At 45.2% G+C, this 12,000-nt stretch overlaps 1 protein-coding gene across 1 annotated transcript in view; it reads right to left on the bottom strand.

Annotated features, from left to right (window-relative positions):
* Positions 1–3,972: 3,972 nt before the first annotated feature.
* The window catches only part of RBM41 (RNA binding motif protein 41), a 36,065-nt gene continuing 28,037 nt past the window's right edge, over positions 3,973–12,000 (bottom strand). The window contains exons 18-21 of the mRNA XM_075007490.1: positions 11,553–11,725; positions 7,411–8,140; positions 6,831–7,114; positions 3,973–5,647 (exon numbers count right to left, since the gene is read on the bottom strand). Of these exons, the coding sequence (XP_074863591.1) occupies positions 5,494–5,647; positions 6,831–7,114; positions 7,411–8,140; positions 11,553–11,725 (1,341 nt within the window). The 3' untranslated portion in view covers positions 3,973–5,493. The remainder of the gene's footprint in view (positions 5,648–6,830; positions 7,115–7,410; positions 8,141–11,552; positions 11,726–12,000) is intronic.

Here is a 12,000-nt window from a genome sequence, read left to right as displayed (position 1 = left end):
AGTGTGCAGCGGCAGTTAGTAAAGCAAATAGGATGTTAGGAATTATTAAAAAAGGGATAGATAATAAGACAAAAGATATCATACTTCCCCTATATAAAACTATGGTACGCCCACATCTTGAGTACTGCGTGCAGATGTGGTCTCCTCACCTCAAAAGAGATATATTGGCATTAGAAAAGGTTCAGAAAAGGGCAACTAAGATGATTTGGAGTTTGGAACAGGTCCCATATGGGGAGAGGCTAGAGAGACTGGGACTTTTCAGTCTGGAAAAGAGGCGATTGAGGGGCAATATGATAGAGGTATATAAAATCATGAATGGTGTGGAGAAAGTGAATATAGAAAAATTATTTACCTTTTCCCATAATACAAGAACTAGGGGACACCAAATGAAATTGATGGGTAGTAGGTTCAAAACTAATAAAAGGAAATTTTTCTTCACACAGCGCACAGTCAACCTGTGGAACTCCTTGCCGGAGGAGGCTGTGAAGGCCAGGACTCTATTAGGGTTTAAAAAAAGAGCTCGATAAATTTTTGCAGGTTAGGTCCATAAATGGCTATTAGCCAGGGGTAAAGTATGGTGCCCTAGCCTTCAGTACAAGGGCAAGAGATGGATGGCAGGAGATAAATCACTTGATCATTGTCTTCTGTTCTCCTTCTCTGGGGCACCTGGCATTGGCCACTGTCAGCAATGGATCGTGTGGTGTGTCTTGTCTGCAGCCAAGCACTAAGATATAACCGCATTTGCTCCAACCCCTCCGACAGAGACAAACACCTACAGGATCTCTACCAAGCATTCTTGAAACTGCAGTACCCACCTGAGGAAGTGAAAAAACAGATCAACAGAGCCAGACGTGTGCCACGAAGCCTCTTACTACAGGACAAGCCCAAGAGAGAAACCAACAGAACACCACTAGCCATCACCTAGAGCCCTCAGCTAAAACCTCTACAGCGCATCATCAGGGATTTACAACCCATCCTGGACAACGATCCCCCACTTTCACAGGCCTTGGGAGGCAGACCAGTCCTTGTCCACAGACAACCTGCCAACCTGAAGCAAATCCTAACCAGCAGCTATACACCGCACCACAGTCACTCTAACTCAGGGACCCATCCATGCAACAAACCTCGTTGCCAGCTCTGCCCACAATCTACACCGGCAACACCATTACAGGACCTAACCAGATCAGCCACACCATCGTGGGTTCATTCAGCTGCACATCTACCAATATAATTTATGCCATCGTGTGCCAGCAATGCCCTTCTGCTATATACATCGGACAAACTGGACAGTCTCTACGTAAAAGAATAAACGCACACAAATCAGATATCAGAAATGGCAATATACAAAAACCCGTAGGAGAGCACTTCAATCTCCCAGGCCACACAGGAGCAGACTTAAAAGTACCTATCCTACAGCAAAGAAATTTCAGGACCAGACTCCAAAGAGAAATTTCTAAGCTACAATTCATCTGCAAATTCCACGCCCTCAGCTCAGGCTTAAACAAAGACTGTGAATGGCTGGTTAAATACAAAAAGCAGCTTCCTCTCCCTTGGTGTTCACACCTCCAGATCAACTGCTGGTAGTAAGCCTCACCCTTGCTGACTGAGCTAACCTTGTTATCCCCAGCCTTGCTCTGGCTTATTTATACTTGGCCCTGCAGATTTCCAAGACCAGCATCTGATGAAGTGAGTCTGTGCTCACGAAAGCTCATGCTCAAAACTTTTCTGTTAGTCTATAAGGTGCCACAGGACCCTTCGTTGCTAACACTGATAGAGTGATCCTGGAGTTCACATTTGTTACTGGTTCTGTGAAATCTAACTAAAGAACAGCAGACCAACTTTGGGCATCTGCCCTGCGGTAGACACTCCGGGCTGTGAGCCACTCCAGGCAGTCTGGATCACTGCCGACGTAAACAATTTCCCTCTTCCTTTCAAGACCCAGGCAGGTAGTGCTCTCTTGCACTGTTGGGGAAAGAAGCCACAAGCTCTGAATGAGTCGTCATAGACAACCAGAGAAGGAAACCAGTCCTAAACTCTTCCAACCAGTGGAGAGGGGGATGCCTTAGAGGTCAGCATTACAGGGTGTAGGATCTGGCGAAAACTTATGGTAAGCATTAGCGTGCTCTGACCACACAAGAGACAACAAGGATGAAGGGGCCATTGTTATACAGCCTCTTTAGAGGAGAGTCTCAGCTCAGACACTAGGGTTGAATCTACTTCTTCTAACAGATATCCCTGTAACAGCACAAGGTACCTAGGACTTAGTCCCAGATCCACTGAAATCAATGGCAAAACTCAGTGACTTTAATGGTGCAGGATCAGGTCCAGAGTTAGTGACTCTTTCTCAAACAAAGCAAGGGGTGCATCTATGCTCATGGTAAGCAGATAGACTACTAGTTTCTCACTGTGGCTAACAGGTACTATGTTTAATTGGCAGGGGAAGAGAGTTATTCTGGGGTTTTATTTCTGTTCTGAAGCAATATGGTCTTGGATTGTTCCAAATGAAAAGACAACATGGTTTAACCTTCAAAAGGATCCAAGGCTAAAATATTGGTCACAACTAGGCAGATGCTGTAGTTTACTCCTAATTTATCTGGGGCAAAATTAGAACTTGTAGGTTTTTATCTTAAACAGATTGGTTTTGATTAATTGTCTTCCCATTCAGGATTTCTGTTCAATGGTTAACAGAATACACCAATATTTGAGCAAGCATCATAGGTCAAGTATTCTAGTGTTTCAGCGTGAATATCAAATAAACAGGAGAGGCACTATTTCCAAAATCTTGAATACGCTATTGGCTTTTCAGGACCATATATCTGGTAGAATAAGCCTCTCTCTAAACATAGTTCAGCACAGAAAAAGGCAAAAAAAACCAAAACACAAAAAAACAAACCACAAAAAAACAAACAGTTTCAGGCAGGGTAAGCCAATCAAAAGATGGTATCAATGTTCTTCTTATCTGCTCACCTGAGATGGATAATTTTTGATAGGCAAGTTAAATATTAATTTTTTGATGATCATTGAGGTATAAGAACATTTTGGTATCTGAGCTGGTAAATTAACTTTGCAAGGCTATAACCAGGAACTGCGTAGTTTGAAAAATAGATAAGCCAGTGTCAAGGTAGCCAAGAAGGAGATTAAAGGTCAGTGATCTAATTTCCTTACGGCTCACTCTGAGGACGTACTTACTGCACTATAGTTGAAAAATAATGGAATAGAAACAGCGAGATTTTTAAAAGGCAGCACAGATAAAGGTGGCCTTGTCTCCTATAAAGATAAGGGAGAAATACAGAATCCCCAATTGTGATTTAAATTAAAGCTAATATCGAGTGGTCATTAGCAGGCCTACAAATATTCACTAGGATAATGGCAAAGAATTTATTATAGAGGAAAGGAATGACGAAGCTTAACGTCTCTTATGCATAAGCATACTTACAGGAGTTAATTACCTGCAAAATAAAAATAAACTGAAGAGGAGACCTTGAAGTTTCCTCAAGAGCAGGAGGATGGGCTGGATAACTGGAAAGCTGTTTTCAGTTTCCAAAGCATAACGTTAAGATTAGTCAGATAAACTCATTCATGGATTTTATTTAACCGCAGAAAACTTTATTTAACCATGTTAACCTTTGTTATTTTGAATGCTGGTGAATGGCAAGGATGACTAAAGCTCAGGCAGATGCAGCATAAGAGACCAGAATTAGAGGGTGGGGTAGGGTGAAAAATTAACTGGCGTATCTATATTCAGAACTACCAGAAATTGATATAACTTTTGATCTCCAACCCAATCATACCAGGATGGGAAAAAGAGACCACAAAGAAACAGAAGACAGTGAACAGATCTGGAGACAAGAAACTGCTATTAAGCTGCTCCATAACTGAATAGTAACAGAGAGAGGTAGCCGTGTTATTCTGTATTCCAACAAAACAAAGCAGCAGAAATAGAGCACTTTAAAGAATAACAGAATGCTTTATTCGCTGATGAGCTTTCATGGGACAGACTCACTTCTTCAGATCAATTTCACTTCCAATACAGACTGACATGTAAGTACAGAGCACCAAGAAGAAAAAAAAATTTGCAATAAAAACTGACAAATCAAATAGGATTGAACGAAGGGGGTGAGAGGTGGGGGGATGTTAACTGCCCTGTCTGAGATAATTACAAGCATTAAAGGAAGGGAAGTAGTCCCTGTAACGCGTGAGGTAGTTGATGTCTCTGTTCATACGTGTTAATGTGCTGAATTTGAATATGTGCTCTAAACTCAGAAATCTTTCAGTCTAATCTGTTGTTAAATTCTCTATGTTCCAGGACACAAATTCTCAGTTTTTTAACAGAATGGCCCACTCCACTGAAGTGTTCATGAGACAGCTTATGAGTATGGAGTTTCTTGATGTTTGCTCTGTGCCCATTTATTTTCTGGTGAAGGTTTTGTCCAGTCCGTCCAATGTACGTAGTGGCAGGGCGTTGTTGGCACATAATGGCATGTATAATGTTGCTGGAAGTGCATAAGAATGTGCCTTTGACCTTGTAACTAACATGGCTAAGTCCAGCGATGGTATCCCCAGAATAAACATATGGATGAAGTTGGCAGTGGGGTTTGTCACAAGGAAAAGTTTCAGTATTTGTATTATTCCTACTGACAGAGACCAAAAACTACAAGACCTCTATGAAGCATTTATAAAACAGAATTACTCACTGGGAGAAGTTAAAAAAAAAAAAAAAAAAAAAAAAAAAAAATTCCAAATTGACAGGGCCAGATGAATACCCAGAAACCAGCTACTTCAAGATAGGCCCAAGAAGATCAACAACAGAACACTACTTATCATCATCACCTATAGCCCCCAACTCAAACCCCCTGCAATGCATCATTAAAAATCTACAACCTATTCTGGTCCAGAAGGCTTTAGGTGACAGGCCTGTTCTCTCCTATAGGCAACCTCCTAACCTGAGAAAGATTCTCACCAGCAATCACAGACTACACCACAGTAATACGAATCCTAGAACGTGTCTTTGCAATCCTTTTGAAATTCCACTTTCTAGTTAAGTAGAAGTCTGGGTCGAGAGGAGTTTTACACAAAGCACCACCTGCTGAAAAATGCCAGAGAACTGCATCAATAACATTGCTCTGCAATTAAAGTGACACCAGGACAGTGACAGTGAGTTATCAAAACAGGCTCCCACAGCAGCTTGGAATGTTAAAATTAATTTGAAGGATGTGTCTCACTCCACTATTTAACAAACTGAAAAAGCATTTAAGAGACAAAAACCATGTGAGGACTCACTTTCCAGGAAGCCAGCCAGCTATAAACAAAGCAGACCAGGTGGGACACAGGGAAGAACTATCCATGACGATCTCCACAGGACCCTGCTGACAAGGTTAGAAAGCCACAAGAAAGCAGGCCCCACTTCTCATGAAGTGGAGGAAGGCCTTGATTTTGGAGAAGATTTTATGGGTTTATTAAAGAAACTATACAAAAAGGCAGCAAAGGGAAGGGCTACTCCGACATCCTGTTTGTCTCCAGTACGGTCTGCAAGATTTCATCAACCTGGTCCGACTCATAGTTAACGTCCTGCAGCTCTAGATGAGGGAGGACCAGCGAGAGGAGCTGGCTGACATTCATACGCAGGTTCTTCAGCTTCTCCACAGTGCTGTGGGCAAGAGAAGAGTCAAGAGTCAGACACAAAAGTTCGTTCCCCTAACTTGCGGTCCTCCTTCCTACTACTAGTGCTGTGGGAGGTTGGGGTTCTTTGTTCCATTCTACACACAATGAAGTCTGCAGATGGTAGGATGGGAAGATCTTGGGGCCCAACATACAGGACTGGCAATAGGGGAATATAACTTAGGTCAGCTCTTTGTTGAGTTTCTCATGTGACACTGTGTAGAGCAACAAGAAGTCTTGTGGCACCTTATAGACTAACAGATATTTTGGAGCATAAGCTTTTGTGGGAAAAGACCCACTTCATCAGATGCATGGGGGGGTGGTTTCAGAGGGGTATTTAAAGAGTGGGGTCCCAGTAAGAGGCGGTGGCCAGAGCTGACAAGGTCTATTCAGCAAGGTGGACATGGCCCAGTATAAAAACAGTACTTATCAAAAGAGGAAAAAACAAGTCAGATCAGACAGGGGTCTGATGTGAGTCTTCGTCAGAGTCTAACGGGGAGATATTAGCACCCAGAGCAGAGAAACTGCCTTTGTAAGCTGTGAGCCACTCCCAGTCTCTGTTTAATCCATGGTTAATGGAGCCAAATTTGCAAATAAGTTACAGCTCAGATTTCTTTCTCCATTTGCAGAGCACTAATGCAGCAGTCTGTCTGTAAGAAGGGGGCAACATTCACACTTGTTCCTTTAGATTCCATTAAGTGCTGTCAGTTCAGAAGCAGGGCTAAACACACATCCCTGACATGGAAAATCCCAAGCTTGTGGAAAAGACAATACCTACAAAGTATTTCTTTCCCCCGACACATTTTCTTTTGCATAAGGAGACCAATATTGTCTGAATGATGCAATGGGAATACTCTATAAAAAGAAAATGGTCTTCAGTGAAGAACCCAGCCCAAGGAACTCTGTGTGTATGGGTGGGTGTGGTGGGGGGGACACAACAGAAGGGTATCCTTCAAACCTGTAGGTATTTGGCTTCTCCTGTAGCACTCATCTACCCCTTCACCTCACAGCCTAACAATTCTTAGTAATAACCATTGTTACTCAGGAAGTCCTTCAAGGTGCTCTCCCAGAAGTCAGTTTCCTATGTGGATGTTCCTCCACTAGATAACCCATGTTCTCTCCCTGTACCTTGGGAGTGATTGATGATCTATGGTTTAACCTACATGTCTGACCTTTTCAAGTCTCCTCTCTCTGGGCTCCTGCAGGAGACATGGGCCTCCCTAAGCACCTCCATGTGCATCTCTGTCTCCTTGAGCCTCTCCTTCAGCTCAGTCTTTTCCTCTATGGTCCTCTCCAGCTGAGCCTTCAGCTCTTGCAGTTCAGCCTGGCGGTAACCCATGTGTTTCTTGCTCCAGTACAAGCCTTCTGTCTCCTGGGCCCTGAGTGTTGCCAGCTCCTGTTGGCTTTTCAAAAAATCTGTCTCCAGGTGGCACTTCTCCTGCTCTAGTTCTTCAACCTGAGTTAAAGAAACAGCAAATGCAGAGCATGTACAGGAAGGAAGATCACACAGCGAGAGGTAAAGGGGGCAGGGGGAACCTATCTTTCTAGGGGCTAAGAAAAAGGCTAAACGGCTAGCAAGGAAGGCACCCTACCCCCGACTTGTCTTACACTACAGATGAAGCAGGGGGACACTCTCTCTCTCTCCTGACTATGTCAGTCTTCATCTTCCCCCTCCAATTCCCTATTGCTGCAGAACTTCACCCCCGGCCCCACCCAGCCCCAATGAAATTCACAGCCAGGTGCTTATGTTACCTTGTGCTGGAGCAAATCCCGTTCCGCTGAGATGCTCTTCAGCTCCACTAAGATACTCTCCATGGTTCGTCTCAGCTCCTCCTGCTCTACCACATCCCTCTGATTCATGGTCTTTGGTACCTCCAAGTCTCCTCCTCCTTTGTCTCCATCAGGGGGAGGATCAGTGCAGCTCCAGGCCTTCCCCTCAACTTTTGCTTTATCAAGTCTCTCCTCCCATCCAAAGGGGATTAGCTGAATGGGAGCCTCACCATCTGCAGCAGCCTTTGAAATACCAACAACAGCTACAAAGGGCCTTTTGTCCACCTCCTCCAGGTTCTCACATGTATTCACACACACCCCCTCACCTGGCGCATGGCTTTCTGCTATTAAGGCTGGCATTTGCTCTTCCAGCCCCACCTGGACCACTGCAGTCTCCTTTGGCTGCCCTGCCAAGTGACTTTGCCTTGCTGGAGTCTCTTTGGTAGGACAGAAACCCTCTGGGTGTGAAGCTTGGCTGGTGTCACCGAGTGCATCTAGATGTTCTGGGACTACGCAGGAGTCTGTGGTCCCCTCTATGCTCCTATCAACCTTCTCAGGCTCGCTGCATTCCTGGTCTGCTTCACTGGAGCTCTCCCTTTCAAAAGGGGCGTGGGGGCAGGAACTGCTCAGGTATAGGGGGGAATGTTCTGTCGGCTCCTCGGATCGCCTCCGCTTTCCCAGAAGCTTCTCTTCCGTGGATAGCTTGTGCTTACTGAAAGAGAGAAAGGCCTGGATCAGTGGACCTGAACCCTCACTCTACACAACAGCAAAGCAGCACCTCCCCATCCCACAGAGAAAACCAGCCTTCAGGTTTAGTGGGTAATACTGATCTCCAAGCGCAGAGAAATCACTTTCCCTCTCTGGCTGCCCCCACAGGTCCAGGTGGTCTGTGGGGCAGAGCAGGGCAAGGTGCCACAGAACCATTAAGATGAGATAACTGATAGAAACCAGTAGGCTGCAGCACTGATCGGATTACGCTCTGTATTAACACTGTACTTCAGATATGCAAAGTGCTACACAGATACTAACCAATAATCCTTACAACACCCTCCCCAACCTAACTAAATGTTATCCTCCTTTTACAGGTGGGAACCTTACCAAATCAGCAGCACAGCTGGGATTAGATCTCTGGAGTTCCTGGTTCCCTGCTTCACCCCAAATTCAATCCGCTAGAACCCACTGCCCCCTGTAATCCATCATAGCAAAGCCTGTGAAACCTGCGTCCCTGAATGGAAGCCAACTGCAGTTTTCATAATCCCACATGAAAAATGAATGGTTAATAACATTTCATCAACCACAACTGAAGGCACGAGTCGGGCTTTTCAGAGTTATCAGCAAAATGAGCTAGTTAAGTAATGTTTACAATACACTGTGAAGCATATATCATCCACAATCCCAAGTGAAATCTGGGTGCAGCAACAGATGGCTGATGAACTTATTCACCTAATTAAAAACAATGAACTTCAGCCAGGAAGAAGCCAGCTCATTTGTGAGTGCACAGTGCACTGATATACCCGTCTAAACCCCGCGCTGACCTGAAGCTGCTCATTCCAGGCACTTCTGAAAACAGATCTTACCCAGTGGGCAGACACACATCCCTCTCAATCTTACACTGCCTCTGGGGTAACTGCAATGCTTGGTTAGGTCAGAAAAAATAATCAGGGCAGGAGTAGCAAATGAACACGCATGTGTTTTAATACCAACGGGCTTCTTGCTCACGCCTGCCTTAATTCACATTTACGCTGTTTAATCGTGCTCCCTGACTGGAGGGCTTTACGTGCATTTAAATCTCACATTGCTTTACACTTTTTCAGGTTGCTTTAAACTTGATTCTTTCCACCAGGAAAAAGCAGGAGCCTGCCAATACCTTGGTTAAACTTCACTGGGGCCAATTCCATTCTACCGTTAAACATCCTGAAAGACCAGCCAGAAATTAACTTTAACTTCCGTGCCTGGAAACCGCTAAAATCTGCTATGCAGTCTGGGTGATTTCGAATGGCTGCTATCATCTACCACAGATATGGCTGTACATAGTAGCAGGCTAAGTGATTCCTTTCCATGTGTGATTTACTTAGGAACGGAAAGATCCTTTACTAACTGCCCGGGCTTACCAGTGTTCTATTGTCCTTGGCACAGCGGAGGTGGATTTTGGTCCCTGAAAGGAGGAACCGGCAGCATGAAGGGATGAGGTGGGGGCAAACTCCCCCAACCACAGCAGCCAGGAGCCCCAGGGCTGCAGCAGTGGCAGCCCCAGGGTTCTGGTGACAATTTCATGGGCCTGGGGATCCCAGCTGCTGCTCTTCGGAGCCCAGAGCAGCTCCCCACCAACCAGTGGCTGCCAGTATGATCCTTTGCTGTCTGTAGGCAAGATGGGGGTGAGGAGAGAGCCTAGGCCCCCAGAAGGCAGAAAGGGTAAGGCGGGGGAGGGCTAGTCTTCCCTAGCCATCCCTTCTGTGCTACCTAGTAGTGGAGGTCAAGAGCCCTGGACCTTTTTAAATCACGGGACCGCAGGGCAGCTGCCCCCTTTGCTCCTACAGCCAGCAGCCCTGCGGCAGTGATGTTAAAGCGCTACCACACAGCAGCTCTTTGTCATCTGTGTAAGGACCAGTTCTGGCAGTGAGTTCTTACTGCTATGCTGTACCAGACAACTTTCACCTCTGTGCAGAAGTTCTCATGCTCTTCAACGCCGTGGGACCTTTCAATATGAAGAGTCAGACAGCTACTTGCAACGGCAACTACACTAACTGCTTGGGGGAAAAGCAGGGTTAGGAAGGCATGGAACCTATTGTCAGCTTCCTGGCACGAATAAGAAGCCAGAAATAAAAGCACCAGGTAAGCACCATTCCCAAAGTGTTCTGCTGACCCTAGTTCGATAACCTCTGCTTAGGCCGCTGCCCCATCTCTTAATGCATTTTAAATTCTCTTGTGCTACTTCTCACAACACACAACGTGCATATAAAACAGTCACCACCACTGGAGCAGCTCTTCTACCAGACAGCCATCCACAGTGAGGCTGTAAAAGGGAAGGTGGACAAATTTTGCCACCAAGTGCACAGAATGGTGTATTACAGCTCTTAAAATGGCACGGGTTCACTGACTTCCCCCACCCAGTGAACACAGCCCTGGAGCCAAGAGAACGGAAGGGAAAATATGAAGCTAAACCCCCAAGTGAAGTTCAGATTTGGCAAAAAGAAAAAAAAAAAAAAGCTTCTCTTAACCAAAGCGAGAAATCAACTGAATTTTCAGTTAGCTCTAGTAAGGGCTAGCTTCACAAATTGCCCTAAATTTCCTGTCTCCATCTGACTGGAAGTCACAATGCCCATTATCCAGATCAGCCATAGGGGCTGTAGGAGAATAAGCACCGCACCAGTGCATAGAACGGCTAAAATAAGTTTAGGCTCAGCCTCTGTAGGAATATAGAGCTGTGAAAGTGATGGCACCAGCAACAAAGAAAAAGGACAAAAAGTGAAAGGAAGAAGAGACTAAAAATTAAGACACAGCAAGAACTTCTGTTCCTTCCTCTATTCCTACCCTGCTTCTCTTGCCTTGTCCTAGAAAAAGATGAAAAAGATCAATTTATATCACTAATTGCTAGAGGCTCATCTCAAAGAGAAACACGAAAGGAAAAATGGCTGCAAACGTGATCCTGATTAGTTAGTAATACTCCAACTGGAGAAGCCCAGCTATGCATATTAGAGAAATAAGGAAACAACCACTCTCTTTTCTCCAGAGTACCCTGACTCTGAGCGCCAACAGGATGTCACCACTGAAGACTCAGATGATATTGATATGCTAGGTGAAGGCATAATTAAATCAGATGGCCTTGCAATCCATTCATCAAAGCTGTGTTCCCATCTCAAGGCCAGCAAAATGCTAAAAAGAAAGCTGAATTGTGTTTAAAAAAAGAAAAGTTTAAAAAGAAAGTGTACAAGGAACGAAGGCAGATGGGATAGCTCCTGCCAATGCTTCCTTTAATCAGATTCTCAGATCACCCCTTCTCACTTCCCGCCTCATGTCCATATACTCCATGAGCAAGCACACCCCAGAGAATCTCTCACACAGGGCGGGTGTCCCGTAATAGTAGGAGGGTTGTTATTAATGAAGGGGCAGTTGTTTGCACATACCTTGCTGTCTGTGGTATATTTTGCCCCAAAGGCCCAGTGATCTTGTCAAGAGCAGAGGGAGGAGTAAGAGAGCCAGCAGTCCCATCAGACTCCTCTCCTGCATGCTGATGCTTCACCATGCACGTTACGCTGTTATTTTGTACAGGACAAGGCTCTGGTGTAGTGGATAATACCTGGCAAGGAAGGGAGCATTGAAACAATAAAACAAAGAGCCCCTCTCGAGTGACACCTGCAGCTTTGGAAGAACAGTTATTGAACCATACTGAAAACAGCACTGGAAGGCACTTGAGCATTCAGCCTGCGCTCCCCTTCGAGCAGATCCACCAACTGGAAATTAAAAGAAAATTCTCCTCGTGGTTACCATCACTGGCACTCTGCTGGCTAAGACCAAACTCCCATGCCCCTGTCACCGTTCTCTGGTGGTCAAGAGCCGCACCCGTAGCACCTT

This window comes from Carettochelys insculpta, chromosome 13 (genome assembly GCF_033958435.1).
Source record: "Carettochelys insculpta isolate YL-2023 chromosome 13, ASM3395843v1, whole genome shotgun sequence".
NCBI classification, from domain to species: Eukaryota; Metazoa; Chordata; order Testudines; family Carettochelyidae; genus Carettochelys; species Carettochelys insculpta.
This window is presented reverse-complemented; position numbering and strand designations above follow the sequence as displayed.